The sequence below is a fragment of the Raphanus sativus genome, chromosome 1 (assembly GCF_000801105.2).
Source record: "Raphanus sativus cultivar WK10039 chromosome 1, ASM80110v3, whole genome shotgun sequence".
In the NCBI taxonomy this organism is placed as follows: Eukaryota; Viridiplantae; Streptophyta; class Magnoliopsida; order Brassicales; family Brassicaceae; genus Raphanus; species Raphanus sativus.
In genome coordinates, this window is record NC_079511.1 from 1,373,300 (window position 1) to 1,389,389 (window position 16,090).

Sequence of the window (16,090 nt, forward strand, 5' to 3'; positions counted from 1 at the left end):
AAAAGAGAGTTTCTCAGATATCCAAAAGAGAGTATGTGAGGCTAATGTTTGTTTAAAAAATGTGCAGGTTCAGGCAATGGCGGCTCCATCGACTACCCTATTCCAGGAGGAAAGGGATCTCCAGGAGAAATACAACTTCCTGCGTGGGATTGAAGAATCTTTCTTTCACCAAAAGTCTAGAGTAAACTGGCTCCGGTTAGGCGATCACAACACTCCGTTCTACCAGCAAGTTGTGGTGGCAAGAGCTTCAAAGAACGCCATCAGATCAATCACCCTACTGGACGGTACTATCCTCACGGACCCTGATCTTATAAGCGCCTTTGCTATTGCTCATTTTCAGGAGATCCTAGCGCCTGATCGCCTATCACCTATCGCCTCCCCCTATGCTTGGTTGCAAGACATACACTCGAGTTTCTGTTCTGAGCATGATAGATACCTTATGTCCTCTCCCCCTTCAGCGGCGGAAATAGCAAATGTTCTCAGAAAATTAAATCCGAGTAAATCTCCGGGGCCTGATGGTTTTACTTCGGCTTTCTTTCGGTCTGCTTGGTCGATCCTAGGAGAGGAGGTGCTCACTGCAATCTCGCAATTCTTCTCCTCGGGTTTCTTGCCAACCTCAACCAACGCTACTATCCTTACCTTGGTCCCAAAAAAGCCTGGTGCTACTTTCATCACTGATTTCCGCCCTATCTCTTGCTGCAACACAACCTACAAGACCATCTCAAAGCTCTTAGTCAAAAGAATAAAGCCTATCCTCAAGAGACTTATCTTGCCAAACCAGACAGCGTTCGTGGAGGGGAGATTACTAATGGAAAATACACTGCTGGCTTCGGAGATCGTCCAGGGATACCATAGGAAAGGGGGTGAGAAAAGAATAACTATCAAAGTGGACATAGCGAAGGCATTTGATACAGTTAGATGGGAGTTTCTTTTCGCCTGTCTGCGTAGTTACCACATTCCAGAGATCTACATCCGCTGGCTTGAAGCATGTGTTTGTACCCCATCGTACTCGATTGCGTTCAACGGATCAACTTATGGCTATTTTAAAGGCAAAAGAGGGCTGAGGCAAGGAGACCCGCTTTCTCCCTACCTCTTTGTGCTGGTAATGAATTGTCTATCTATGGCTTTAGACAAAGCGGCGGTAGAAGGGCAGTTTCATTATCATTCTCGTTGTGGAAGATCAAAACTTACGCATCTCTCCTTTGCGGACGATCTCCTCATCTTCTCAGATGGCTCTCTCTCTTCTGTTCAAGCCATCCTCCGAGTGCTTACTGACTTCGAAAATCGTTCAGGTCTGGCCATAAGTGTACAAAAATCATGTTTCTTCGCGGCAGGGATGAGCGACTCTGAGATAGAAGAAATAACCCACCGGACGGGCCTCTATACTGGTGTCTTCCCCATCCGGTACCTAGGAGTCCCTCTCCACACCAAAAAAATCTCTCACATCCAATGTGCCCCCCTGATCCAATCCATCAAAAATAAGCTTCGGTCTTGGACGGTAAGATGTCTATCTGCTGCAGGGAGGCTCCTTCTTATCTCCTCTGTTATAAATGGCATTACCAACTTCTGGACAAGCTCTTTTATCATTCCAAAATCTGTCATAAAGGAGATAGACTCGATGTGCGCAAAATTCCTATGGAAGGGAGACATCGCGGCTCAAGCCTCAGCAAAGGTAGCATGGGATTCTTGCTGTCAACCAAAGGATGAAGGAGGGTTGGATTTGAGGAACCTAGATGCTTGGAACTCTGCCTGTGCTGTCAAAATGATCTGGCTAATCTTCTTTGCTGAAAAATCCATCTGGGCAAATTGGTTCATCTCGGAGATTCTGCAGGGTAACTTGCAGTTATTTTGGGTGATTAATACGAAGCAGAAGCACTCTTGGCTGGTCAACAAACTCCTGGAGCTTCGCCCTATTGTCTTCTCATGGTTTAGGCAGAGGGTGGGAAATGGAGAAACTTGTTATTTTTGGTCTACAAACTGGTCTCCGTTTGGGAAACTTGCTGATTTCCTTGAACCTTCGGGCTCTCTGCGATTTCCTATCCACAAGGAAGTAACTCTTGCTGAGTTGTGGGAGGAAAATACGTGGGTGCTTCCCAATGCTCGCTCAGACAAACAGGTGGAGGTGATTTCTTTTTTGTCAACCATAGTGCTGAATGATAACTCTGATGTTTATGAATGGTGGCCTGGTAATCGGCTCCGCACTCGTTTCTCAACGGGGGGAATCTATGAACTACTAAAGCCGCACTCTCCGAAGGTCACTTGGCATAAAGAAGTGTGGTTTTCGGGCGGGATACCAAAACACAAATTCCTCACTTGGCTGATGATCAGAAATAGGTGTCCCACAAGGGACAGACTGTTAAGTTGGGGTCTGCAAACTGACCCTCAATGTCTTTTTTGTAACTCTGCAGCGGAATCTATAGCTCACTGCTTCTTTGAATGTAGTTTTACTTGGCAAGTCTGGAAACCTATGGCTGATAAATGCAGTTTCCGATCAAGGCGACAATGGACTCTCCTGCTCGTTCAACTATCAACGGCAACACTGAACAGACTTCAAAGATCTCTCCTTCTACTTTGCTGGCAAGCCACTCTTTACATCCTATGGACAGAGCGAAACAACCGTATTCACAGAGCTCACTTCACCTCCTCTGATGGCATCATAAAACAGATCAAAGACACTGTCAAGAACAGAATCTCAAGCCTCAGAATTGATAGACCATCTTTCTCCTCTTCACTAATGCAACTGTGGTTTTCTACCTAGGAAAAGGACTTTTTTTCTTCTTGATTCAAATATGTTTCCCTATTATGTAATATCTTCGACCACTTGGTCTACTGAGTTTCACTCTGTAAAACTTTTCTTTTCTCCTGCATTTTAATAGAAAGCCTTTTGTCAAAAAAAAAAAAAAAAAAAACTTCAAAATGCATAATGATGATGCTTTTTGACTGATCCATAACAATAGTTTATTCCCACTCCCCCTTGCTTCTCAAGCAATTTTCACAAAACCCAAAAATAAGGAATGCATATAAAAAAGGCAAAAAATGCTATGAATAATATATAAGAATAAACAAAGTTTATAACAAGTTCACAGTTTCGTCTTCTCACGTCTTATTCCCTCAAAGTTTCAAAACCTTTCGCTTTTCGCAGCTTCCCATCTTCAGGTCTGTTCTCTTTTAACTTCTTTCCTTTTCAATTTCTGAATGGTTCTTAACTGATCACCGATTTTTCTGGTAATCTAAAGCATGTGACTCTTTTCCCCTAACAAACTCTGTTTCATTGGTCATAGGTTCTGGAACTCTTTAGTTATACTCCTACTTAAAAAAAAAGAACAAATATTTTCCACAAATGCTTTTTTAGATATTAGCAAACTTTTTCATAATATACGGACAAATCTTGATCATTAGATTTGTAACTTTCGAAATATTTGTTTTCTTCTGCCAGCTCCGGAGATGAATTGTGAAGGCTCTGGAGAAGGCGACTCTGGTTCACACGAACCCTCAACTTCTAAAACTCCCAAGGAAGGAGAAAAAGAAGATACTAAGAAGGAAAAAACCGATGAAAAGACGAAGACAGTTCCGTTCTACAAGCTATTTGCATTTGCTGATTCCCTTGACGTGTTCTTAATGATCTGTGGCTCTGTTGGAGCGGTTGGGAACGGTGTTTGTTTACCTTTCATGACATTGTTGTTCGGTGATCTCATAGATTCATTTGGAAAAAACCAGAACAACAAAGACATTGTTGACGTAGTCTCAAAGGTAACTAGTGTTGAAAACATAATAACCTTTTCAACTCTTTAGTCATGTGTTCATGACTTAATATAGTTACTAATAATGTTATTCTCTCATAGGTTTGTCTTAAATTCGTCTACCTTGGACTTGGAACCCTAGGAGCAGCCTTTCTTCGTAAGTGTTTTTTTTTTTCTCACTTCCCCTTAGGTTTTTATTTTGTTGTTGTTGTTGTTGTTGTAGAGGTGGCTTCTTGGATGATTACGGGAGAGAGACAAGCAGCGAGGATAAGGAGTATGTATCTGAAAACAATTCTAAGACAAGACATTGGATTCTTTGATGTGGAAACAAACACAGGAGAGGTTGTTGGTAGAATGTCTGGAGATACCGTTCTTATACAAGACGCCATGGGTGAGAAGGTAATAATACCACAATCAAAGAAACTTTTTAAGCTTATATCAAAATATAATGACTTCTTTTAAAAAACATAGAGATTATTGTTTGTTGAATCTTGCAGGTTGGGAAGTTTATTCAGCTGGTATCTACATTCGTCGGTGGATTTGCATTAGCTTTTGTTAAAGGATGGTTATTAACATTGGTTATGTTAACTTCAATTCCTCTCCTAGCTATGGCTGGTGCATCCATGGCGATTATAGTCACTCGAGCTTCTTCCCGGGGACAAGCCGCTTATGCAAAAGCAGCAACTGTTGTTGAACAGACCATTGGTTCTATCCGAACGGTAATAAAACTCTACTTACACAACTCTTTAACTGAGATTTGTTTCTAAAATGTCTTCTTCTTTTTCAAAGGTTGCTTCTTTCACGGGAGAGAAACAAGCCATAAATAGCTACAAAAAATTCATAACTTCGGCCTATAAACAAAGCATTCAACAAGGCTTCTCTACTGGTTTAGGACTCGGAGTAATGTTCATGGTATTCTTTAGCAGCTATGCTTTGGCCATTTGGTTTGGAGGGAAGATGATTGTTGAGAAAGGGTATACTGGTGGCGCTGTGATCAACGTGATCATCATCGTGGTCGCTGGTTCAATGTAAGTAAAAAAACGTCAAGACTATCATTCATTTACAGTAGATACTCGACTTTTTCCTCTGTATTTAAAAGAATGATGTTATAAAATTTGCACATGTACTAGTAAAATTTAAATACACATTTATCTATCGATTTTGTAATGAAGTTTAAACATTAATCTATCAAATAAAAAAAAAACAAAAATTAGAACATATTGTACGTGAAGGGAGAGTACACATACTATCTTTATTTTTTATACTTACCATTGTGTGATTCCTGACACTAACAGTTATGTTCTGTTTTATTTTTAGGTCGCTAGGGCAAACATCTCCATGTCTAACCGCATTTGCAGCGGGTCAAGCCGCAGCGTACAAGATGTTCGAGACGATCAAAAGAAAGCCTCTGATCGATGCTTACGACGTAAACGGAAAGGTTCTCGAAGACATACGAGGAGACATCGAACTCAAAGACGTGCATTTCAGCTACCCTGCGAGACCAGACGAGGACATATTCAACGGTTTCTCCCTGTTCATCCCCAGCGGCTCAACAGCAGCGTTAGTAGGAGAAAGCGGAAGCGGGAAATCAACAGTGATCAGCTTGATCGAGAGGTTCTACGATCCGAAATCCGGAGAAGTGCTGATCGACGGCGTTAACCTCAAGGAGTTCCAGCTGAAATGGATCAGAAGCAAGATCGGTTTGGTCAGCCAAGAACCGGTTCTGTTTTCGTCGAGCATCATGGAGAACATCGCGTACGGGAAAGAGAACGCGACGGTGGAAGAGATCAAAGCGGCCGCGGAGCTGGCCAACGCGGCCAAGTTTGTAGATAAGTTGCCTCAGGGGTTGGATACGATGGTCGGAGAGCACGGGACGCAGCTCTCGGGAGGACAGAAACAGAGGATAGCTATCGCGAGAGCCATTCTCAAAGATCCGAGGATCCTCCTCCTCGACGAAGCTACGAGCGCGCTTGATGCTGAATCCGAGAGAGTGGTTCAAGAGGCTTTGGATCGAGTGATGGTTAACCGGACTACGGTTATCGTCGCGCATCGGTTAAGCACGGTTCGAAACGCGGATATGATCGCGGTTATCCACCGCGGGAAAATGGTGGAGAGAGGTTCGCACTCCGAGCTGTTGAGAGATCCCGAGGGAGCTTACTCGCAGCTCATTCGTTTGCAAGAGATTAACAAAGGACAAACATCGTCGGAGATTGCGTCCGGTTCGTCTTTCAGGGCTTCGAATCTTAAAAAATCAATGGAAGGATCTTCGGTTCTCAGCGGCGGGACTTCCTCCGTTGGGAATAGTAGCCGTCATCATTCGCTGAACGTTCTAGGTTTAGCTGCTGGATTAGACTTTGGTGGCGGTAGCGTGAGCCAGAGGGTAGGTCAAGAGGAATCGGTTCAAGAACCGGTTCAGAAAGTATCGTTAACCAGGATCGCGGCTTTAAACAAAACCGAGATCCCGGTTCTACTTCTAGGGACCGTTGCGGCAGCTATCAACGGTGCGATTTTCCCGCTTTTCGGGATTCTGATTTCACGAGTCATCGAAGCGTTTTTCAAACCGGCTGACGAATTAAAGAAAGATTCGAGGTTCTGGGCGATTATATTCGTAGCTCTCGGAGTCACTTCTCTGATCGTCTCACCGGTTCAGACCTATTTGTTCTCGGTGGCGGGAGGGAAACTGATTCGACGGATCAGATCGATGTGTTTCGAGAAAGCGGTTCACATGGAGGTCGGGTGGTTCGACGAGCCGCAGAACTCGAGCGGTACGATGGGTGCGAGGCTTTCCGCTGACGCAGCTTTGATCAGGGCTTTGGTCGGGGACGCGTTGTCTCTAGCGGTTCAGAACGCTGCTTCTGCTGCGTCTGGATTAATCATAGCGTTCACCGCGAGCTGGGAGCTGGCGTTTATAATCTTGGTGATGCTTCCTCTTATTGGTATCAATGGTTATATTCAAGTCAAGTTTATGAAAGGATTCACTGCCGACGCAAAGGTTTGTACCATCCTCTGTTTTTTATTTTTTTTGTTTTCTTGTCAGTCAAGGAACTTATATTGGCTTTGGTGAATTTTGCAGACAAAGTACGAGGATGCTAGTCAGGTGGCTAATGATGCGGTGGGGAGTATAAGAACAGTGGCGTCTTTCTGCGCAGAGGAGAAAGTGATGCAGATGTATAAGAAGCAATGCGAAGGACCGATAAAAGATGGGATAAAACAAGGTTTCATCAGTGGATTAGGGTTTGGAGTCTCCTTCTTCATTCTGTTTAGTGTCTACGCCACAAGCTTCTACGCGGGTGCTAGATTGGTTGAAGCTGGCAGGACTACTTTCAATAATGTTTTCCAGGTAAATTACTTGTCCTAAAATATGTTTGAAAATTTTAGGAAATGAAGAAGGATGGATCTTGATATGAATCTTTTGCAGGTGTTCTTTGCGTTAACAATGGCAGCTATTGGGATCTCTCAGTCGAGTACTTTCGCTCCTGATTCTAGCAAGGCTAGGGTTGCAGCTGCGTCTATTTTTGGAATCATCGATAGAAAATCAAAGATAGATTCGAGTGATGAGTCAGGGACGGTACTGGAGAACGTTAAGGGAGATATTGAGCTTCGGCACATAAGCTTTACTTATCCAGCAAGACCAGACATTCAGATCTTTCGTGATCTTTGCTTATCCATTCGTGCAGGAAAGGTAAAACTATATTTGGACCAAACTCAAACTTTCCTTATCACTCAAGTTTCTGATAAGTTTCTTGTCTTCTCTTTGTTCACAGACCGTTGCTTTGGTGGGAGAGAGTGGGTCAGGGAAATCAACGGTGATCTCGCTGTTACAAAGATTCTACGATCCTGATTCAGGTAACATAACTCTAGACGGAGTTGAGCTCAAGAGTCTGCAACTGAAATGGTTGAGACAACAAATGGGACTGGTGGGACAAGAGCCTGTCTTGTTCAACGACACCATCCGAGCCAACATTGCATATGGCAAAGGAAGCGAAGAGGCGGCGACCGAGTCTGAGATCATAGCAGCTGCTGAACTCGCCAACGCACACAAATTCATCTCTAGCATACAACAGGTAAGGGAAGAAAAGTTTTGTTTATTCTGCTTTCTTTTTTAAAGTTTACTTACGCAACACGCAGTACAATTTTTCATAGGGTTACGACACGGTGGTAGGAGAAAGGGGGATACAGCTATCAGGAGGACAAAAACAGCGTGTGGCTATAGCACGCGCCATCGTGAAAGAGCCGAAGATACTGCTTTTGGACGAAGCAACGAGCGCTCTTGATGCGGAATCAGAGCGAGTGGTTCAAGACGCGCTTGACCGAGTGATGGTGAACCGGACCACGGTGGTGGTGGCTCACCGGTTATCGACTATTAAAAACGCGGACGTGATCGCTGTGGTGAAGAACGGTGTGATCGCTGAGAAAGGAACTCACGAGAAGTTGATCAGAATCGAGGGTGGAGTTTATGCTTCACTTGTTCAGCTTCACATGACTGCTTCTAACTGATATGTGTAATATGTATTCGAGGGAATTTGAAACACTAGAGTTTTGAGTCATGAGAGTCAAAATTTTTGTTTTCAATAAAATTGTCATTAATAACCGAACTAAACCGTGAACAAACCAAACGAACTATACATTTCTCCAAACCAGAAAATTGACCCGATCCATTGGGTTAAAGGCCGACCCGATACGAAAAGAGATAATAATCAACTAGAGGCTCTCTAGTCTCTCTCTACTGTAGTCAGATTAGTCACTCTTCGAAAAATCCCCAAATTTCGGAAGGATAAGCCTCGCCGGTGACGAAATTAGGGTTCCACTGAACAAGAAGATGGCTCACGCTTGCGTCTCCACATCGGCTTCTTCTCTCAGGTTTGCAGCTGGATTCGTCTCCGCGAGTCCCAACGCATCCTCTTTCGATTCTCAGAAGCTTTCTCTCCCTTTCGAGCCCCTTCGTTCAAGGTAGTGTTTTCTTCTTCTTCGCGAAATCTTAGGGTTAATCTAGGGATTTAAAGGAATTGGATTGAATTTGGTTTGCAGAAAGACGAAGAAGCTAGTTAGCGAGAGAAAGAATTGGAAGAGCTCATCAACTCCGAAGGCTGTATACTCCGGAAATGTATGGACACCGGAGACTCCTTCGCCCCAAGGAGTTTGGTCCATCAGGTGAAACTTTTGTACTTGACGATATGTTGTTGTTCTTGAGCTGTTATTTGAATCTGGAACTATGTTTACTCACTTGGCAGAGATGATTTACAAGTGCCTTCTTCGCCTTACTTTCCTGTGTACGCTCAAGGACAAGGACCACCTCCTATGGTTCAAGAGCGTTTCCAGAGTATCATAAGCCAGCTCTTCCAATATGTAAGACACCTCATGCACTTCTCTTTTATCAAAGTTTCCCAGCTTTGATGAATTGATTTCCTTTTTGTTTGATCGTTTAGAGGATTATTCGCTGTGGTGGTGCTGTTGATGATGATATGGCCAACATAATCGTGGCTCAGCTTCTCTACCTTGATGCTGTTGATCCCACTAAGGTCAGATCTTTATTGTACAACTCCAAAACTTATCTGTTTTTCCTTGATTCACAATCTTTTGGTTAGGATTCTGATAGTGCTTACCTATTTATGTTGGACAGGATATTGTCATGTATGTGAATTCTCCTGGTGGATCAGTTACAGCTGGTAACAATAGCACTGTTTTTAGCTTTTACTTGTTTCAGCTTAAGTTTCTTTACTTATGTGTCTTTTTGTCTCTCTCTCTCTCCCTTGTTATCAGGCATGGCTATATTCGACACTATGAGGCATATCCGACCTGATGTCTCCACTGTTTGTGTCGGTCTAGCTGCTAGGTAAAACTTTCAACCATCCTTTACCTGTGTCCTTGGTAGATTGATAGTTTGTTCAGTGTGGTTAGCTGATCATTTGGTTAGATGCATAACCAAAAGCATTTATGGAAAACAAAATCCTTTTTTTTGTTGTTGTGTGGATAATGTGAGTTTGCATGGATTGTGTAACACCTTCCTTTCTTCTTTGTTTGTTTTTAATGTACAGTATGGGAGCATTTCTGCTTAGTGCTGGAACCAAAGGTAGGCTCATGATCCTTTCATTCATTGTAAAAGTTTTGGTCTTAACTCTGTTCTTCTCAATTTCCCGGTGCGAGCTTAGCTTTGTTTGTCATGTCTGTTAGGGAAAAGATACAGTCTGCCAAACTCAAGGATAATGATCCATCAGCCGCTTGGTGGAGCTCAAGGTGGCCAAACCGATATCGACATTCAGGTCATTCAACAACGTTTCTTTTATACTTTATTCCAGCCTCTCTGTCTTAAGTGTTTTGAAGGGACTAGATTGAATTTGATCTTTTTTTTAAACCTAACCTGCCAAGTTCATGATCTGAAAACAGGCAAATGAAATGCTGCATCACAAGGCAAACCTAAACGGTTACCTCGCTTACCAAACTGGTCAAAGCCTTGAGAGGATAAACCAAGACACAGACCGTGATTTCTTCATGAGCGCTAAAGAAGCAAAAGATTACGGGCTTATCGATGGTGTTATCATGAACCCTCTTAAAGCTCTTCAGCCACTTGCAGCAGCTTGATCTATGGCCTGAAGGTAATGTTTCGGCTTGGCACTTTTATTTTGATGGGGGCCTTTTCTGAACTTAAGGTTTCCATTAAATGTGCCTTTTCTTCTAGAATGAAATCAATATCAGTAGCTGATACATACATGAAGAACAAGTAAAGTTTTCTTTCTCTACTGTTTGATTGAATAACAATGACTTTGTAATGTTTTGATCCTTTGTAATCGAATTATTGGCCATTATTGTTTCTGCCTAGTGTCGTACTTATAGTGCTGATAATCGCTGGGCTTCAATTGGTGATAGGTTAAGCTCTGGAAACAAATGTATATGGTTCACTGGTTTGTTTGTTTTCAAGTGAAAAATAAAAAGTTACCGCCTATGTTTTATCTTTTAAACGTTTTTTTGTCGGCGGCTTCTTGTAGGTTTCTTTGTGGTAATAGAACTTAAAGACGATTTTACCAACTTAAGCATTTTTTGTTTGACTTATTTCGAAACCGAAGTTACAACTCCACTAGTCTTAATGACGATGTCAATTTTAAACACAAGGATTTATAACTAACTTTTCTATTGAGTTATTACCTGTCGTTCAAGACCATGAATTTATCTTCTATTTTAGAAGAAAAATTAGGAAATACTAATATTAATGTTTAATCTGCATATAGTATTTGTATACGCACGTATATTCATCTATTTTTAAAAGTTAAAGATATGAAGCAAGTTTATCCATTTAATGGTCGAACACTAAGGTATGTTGGGTCCGTCGGATGCATATTGGTCAAAGTCCACTGGAACACTATTTTTCAATATAAAAATATTACCAACTTGTAATAACCACCACGCTTAACGCGAGTTTTAGCTTTAAGTATTAACATTGTCCTCATTAATATTATTTTCAAAATAAATTAAAACCAACCAACAGGAATATCCATCGGCCGGCTAAAATATATGAAAATTGTTGGTTATTTTCATTAGAAAATAAATGGAGATTTTTTTAAAAAATAATAGATCAAAAAGAGGAATTGAGAAAGGAATCTTTGAAGTTTGAAGTTAGACGTCCATAAACGTGGTTGCCAAACACACTTTCAAAAAGTTATGCATGATATATATATTAAGTTTCTTCTCATCCAAGCGACAGAGTCTTTCATCTCTTCCTCAGTGTTTCATTTCTTTGCAATTAAGATGGAAGGCGAAGTAGCACAGAAGAACACAAGAGGCAGCTGGTCACTGCTTCGACCATTTCAAATGATATCCATTAGTCTTCTCAGCCTCCTCGTCCCTCTCTCTTTCCTCTTCCTTTTACGTCTCTCTCTCTCCTCAGTTCCCGTCACCGTCTCCCGCGTATCCTCCTTTCTCCATCAAGCTGATGTCGGAGTCTTATACGCAATTTTGTCTCTCATCATCGTCTCCACTTTACTCAACAATCTCTCCGGAAAACCAGAATGCTCTCTTTTGCATTCCCATCTCTACATATGCTGGATCGTTCTCTTCCTCGTCCAAGTTTCTGTCGCCTTCGGTGTGGAAGGAATCATGAGCACCACCATGTCAACAAATCCAGACGAAAACTTGTTTCTTGCTTCACAAGAAAGGTGGGTCTTGGTTAGGGTTATGTTCTTTTTGGGGCTACACGAAGTGATGCTGATGTGGTTTAGAGTCGTGGTTAAGCCTGTGGTCGACGACACTGTTTTTGGGGTTTACGTGGAGGAGGAAAGATGGTCGGAGAGAGCGGTCGTGGCGGTGACTTTTGGTCTAATGTGGTGGTGGAGGCTAAGAGACGAGGTAGAAAGTTTGGTGGTGGTTGCAGAGGTTAAACGTACGCTTCTTACTGGTCTGGATGGTTTTGACTTTCTGAACTGGTGGATGTATTACATATGTGTTGTGATTGGTATGGTGAAGATCTTCAAAGGTGTTTCGTATTTTGTGAATATGTTCATTTTGACCATTAAGAGGTCGAGAAAAGGATGTGAATCTTGTGTTGTTGTTGATCATGTGTAAGAGATTCGACACTTTTTACAGTCAGTTGAAGTTTTTTTTAAAAACTCATTCAGTTGTTTTCCTTATCATTCTGACTTCTGACGGACTTGACTAGAAAAATAGCAGAATATTGTGACATTAACGATAATTGGGTTTTCACATTGTTATTTTGTTAACAGTAGGCCCATCATATAACCCAGATCAGAAGTCAGTATTTTGAAAATTCTGACTAAAGGGGTGTTATTGGTTTATGTATTTTAGTGGATTTGAATGATCTCGACAAACTCGACTATGTTATGGAGATAAGTGCCGAGTGGGAAATATTTGAATGACCATGAATGTCTTTGTATTGGTTTATGTATTTTAGTGGATTTGAAAATATTCATATCTTCGGTAACAGAAATTAACCCATCAATTTTGTACGACCACTGTATGTACTCGGCACTAAAGGTTGACTTTCTTTTTCCATAACATAGTCGAGATTAACCCATCAATTTTGTTAATCTACTGTTATTGGTTTATTGATTTTAAAATAAATTTTAAAATCAAGTGTTATTCAATAATATAAATTTATTTAAGGATTTGATTTATAATTGGATTTGAGTGGATTTATGAATGTTTTAAGGGTAAAAATACAAAGGAGCAAATATTGAGCTTATACATGTTATTTTGACTTGGATTTTAACGTTTGGACAAGTTTTCGTATCTTGTATGTTTGGTCAATATCTCGTATTTTGTTCATCATTATTTTTTTTTCTGGGTACCAAACACATCTTCACCTTCTTCGTTTTGCAGTCACCAGTGTTTGGTCATGAGTACCTTTTCAATCCCCAAACATGGTTCTTACCTTTCATTCTTTTTAATTGGTTGTTTGGGCTTAGATCGTTCTTCTCATATTAGCATTTTTTTGCATGGTTACTTATGCCTACTTGTCAGACATTATGTAATGGTAATTGAATTTTTTATGTATAATTTTGAAACTTTTGATGGAATTGTCTGTTTTACTGCATATTTCAAAGCTTTGAGCATTTACCTTCTTATACGCAAGTGTCACCTTACCACACTAACTAACGAAAACTTGTCACCATAATGGTAAATCTATTTGATTGATTTATAACAATTCACCTGTTTGATTTTGAAATTCATATGAATTATTCTGAAATCCATTTGCTTGATTTAAAAATCATGGATTTATCAAAGATTTCTAAAATCTGTAAATCCATTAAAATATTAGAACCAATAACCCCCTAAGATATAACATTATACTCAAATTAAAAGGCTCTGATGAATTCGCTGAAAATCCTTATAAACTTTGCCACACAACTCAAATCATCACAAATTCACAATCCATAACCATGAGCTTGAGATTTGGTAGGCCAGTATCTGAGTTTACAGAATCAGAAACCTTAGAGCCCTATGCCAATATATTTAACACTCTGTTTGGAGAGCAAACACCTTACAGATTAGTGTTTTTACCAAAATCGAAAGGGTTACCGCATGAGAGGCACGTAGCACGGGAAAATGGAAATATATCCTCACCAGCGTCACTGAAGTTCACGGTGAGATATGTCAGAGGTGGAGGCAGACACTCCGCTAACCCATCAGATCTCGCCACATTCAGAGAGAAAGATTTTAAAAAATTTCATGGACGGAGATGATGGTTGAGATTTGAGGATATCTCATCATTTTTAAAATATGATCTTTATCTGACAAACAACACTCACCTGGTCACCGAGAGTGAATGGTGAGTTGAGAACTTGCAGTGAAAGAAAAATATAGTTCAAGTGAAGATCTCTAGTTAGAAGCCTCTACAAAACATTGAGAAGGACATGGCCCAATGTTTCTATTAGATTTTCTGGATGAGAATTTTTTTTATTAGTTTTAGAAATTACGCAAAACTAAAACTCTCAATGTTTCTATTAGATTTTCTGCAACACTTCTCCACGAAACATTTATTCATATGAAAGACAATTCACTTTAATATGTGAGATATGGAAACACAAACCTAATATAATAGAAAACTTCATTTTCCTCTTTCTAAATTTCCTTTTTGTGTTTATCATTAACATATTTAACACTTATTAATATGTTATGTTTACACAAGTTTAGAATTTTCCAACATTCACCCTCTTAATTCCAATTTGAATTAGAGAAATCAATCTTTTGAATTCTATTAGTAATGATGTCAGTCTTCTGCTCAACGCCCGGTCCATTTATCTATGGTTCATCTTTAAACTCGGCTCTATTGGTATGTGAGTTGTGTTACACGCTTTCATCTTTGTGTCACATACCCCTGTATATTTAACACCAGCTGGTCTATCCACAATCCTCCATGTCTTATTTCTTATGATAGACTCCAACTCGGCTGTCATAGCTTCAAATCCAATTTCTTCACAAAGTAGATAGAACCCAGCTGAGGTAAACTCTTCTCCTCCATCTGTGTGAAAGGTTTGCTTTTTAATGCTTTCATTGATCCTTTTGAATCGATTAAATACCTCACTCTTCTTGGCATGCATGGTGAAAACCTTCTTCTTAGACTCGGCCCAGTTCAAATCGGTTCAAAAGGATCAATGAAAGCACTATTCTCTTGATTTCTTCATTGATGTTGCGATGAGTCTTACGGCTGAAACTTACTACTATGAGGGCTCTGATCATGTCCGCCATCTTGCGTATGTGATCTACTCTATGCCACCAAGATTATGTCTCCAAGCTAGGGTTTTGTTACCAATTCAAATCTATAGAAATAAATAATTTATAAGAACTTTTTTCTCAGTGACAAAAAAAAAATAAGAACAATTTTTCTTATTAGCTTTAAAAACTACTCAAACCTAAAGCTTTCAATGTTTCTCTTGGATATATGATATACTCTCTTAGGTCTTATCTCAATCTTATGGAACACCTCTCCATGAAACATTTATTTATATGAAAAGTAATTATCTTTAACATGTGAGATATAGAAACACAAACCTAACCTAAAAAGAAAACTTCATTTTCCTATTCTAGATTTCCTTTTTGTGTTTCTCTCTTAACATATATGAACACTTATCTCTTAATTTTTAACAACGTCTGATATCAATTCAAATCTTTAAGAATAAAGAATTTATAAGAACAACTTTTTTATTAACTTTAGAACTACTCAAAATTAAAGCTTTCAATGTTTCTCTTAAATCTCTTAAATCTTATGGAACACCTCTCCATTAGATTTTTATTTATATGAAAGACAATTCATTTAACATGTGGGATATAAAAACACAAACCTAATCTAAATAAAAACTTATTTTTCCTATTTATAGATTTTCTTTTTGTGCATATTCTTAACATATTAAACATTTATTAATATGTTAAGTTTCCACAAACTTGGAATTATTCAGCAATGAAGAGGCTTCAGCGAAGAGAGAGAGAGCTAGAGCGATCAGCAACAGTCTGGGAATCCTCAGAGAACGGAGCAATTTTGTTCGACTCCAAACTGCCATTTGAGATCATTCATGTCATCTCAGGCAATAAAAATCTAAACACAAAAGAGAGAATGTAAAAAACACAAAAGAGAGAATTCATAAAATACATTAAACTCAAAGAAACAGAGAATAAAAGCAATAGTGGTGATTTCTGCGAGCGGAGTCGCTGCCAACACTGAAAGCAATGCAGTCCCGGCCCTGAAACAATATGGGCTGGAAGCAAAAAAAGTATTTAGACTGGTTTACATATAAAAAATGTAAGATGTAGATGGTGGTATACGAACTCTGCACCTCGAACATATAAATCTGAAGAATAAATCATCTACGCTATTTGATTAAAATAAGGCCGAGTTGTTAAATATT

The 16,090-nt window shown here is 40.0% G+C and overlaps 3 protein-coding genes across 4 annotated transcripts; all 3 read left to right on the forward strand.

Moving 5' to 3' along the window:
- The first annotated feature begins 3,044 nt into the window (after nucleotides 1-3,044).
- LOC108823343 (ABC transporter B family member 11) lies at nucleotides 3,045-8,330 on the forward strand. Of its 2 annotated transcripts, XM_018596560.2 has the most exons (11): nucleotides 3,045-3,156; nucleotides 3,437-3,750; nucleotides 3,843-3,897; nucleotides 3,964-4,139; nucleotides 4,238-4,459; nucleotides 4,530-4,768; nucleotides 5,058-6,732; nucleotides 6,814-7,080; nucleotides 7,159-7,422; nucleotides 7,505-7,804; nucleotides 7,884-8,330. In XM_018596560.2, the coding sequence occupies exons 2-11, from the start codon at nucleotides 3,445-3,447 to the stop codon at nucleotides 8,235-8,237; spliced, it is 3,858 nt and encodes a 1,285-aa protein (XP_018452062.1). In that variant the 5' UTR covers nucleotides 3,045-3,156; nucleotides 3,437-3,444; the 3' UTR covers nucleotides 8,238-8,330. The 2 variants fall into 2 exon arrangements, with proteins under 2 accessions (XP_018452062.1, XP_056859159.1); XM_057003179.1 differs by lacking the exon at nucleotides 3,045-3,156 and having other exon boundaries at nucleotides 3,304-3,750.
- A 124-nt stretch (nucleotides 8,331-8,454) lies between these two features.
- LOC108846506 (ATP-dependent Clp protease proteolytic subunit 5, chloroplastic) lies at nucleotides 8,455-10,543 on the forward strand. Its single transcript, XM_018619765.2, has 9 exons — nucleotides 8,455-8,690; nucleotides 8,769-8,891; nucleotides 8,972-9,086; nucleotides 9,167-9,259; nucleotides 9,361-9,406; nucleotides 9,501-9,573; nucleotides 9,776-9,810; nucleotides 9,912-10,000; nucleotides 10,125-10,543. Exons 1-9 carry the CDS (start codon nucleotides 8,560-8,562, stop codon nucleotides 10,317-10,319), a joined length of 900 nt encoding a protein of 299 aa, XP_018475267.1. The 5' UTR covers nucleotides 8,455-8,559; the 3' UTR covers nucleotides 10,320-10,543.
- Nucleotides 10,544-11,406: 863 nt separating this feature from the next.
- LOC108857987 (uncharacterized) lies at nucleotides 11,407-12,410 on the forward strand. The gene has a single exon (XM_018631986.2). The coding sequence runs from the start codon at nucleotides 11,481-11,483 to the stop codon at nucleotides 12,291-12,293; it is 813 nt and encodes a 270-aa protein (XP_018487488.1). The 5' UTR covers nucleotides 11,407-11,480; the 3' UTR covers nucleotides 12,294-12,410.
- The last annotated feature ends 3,680 nt before the right edge of the window (nucleotides 12,411-16,090 follow it).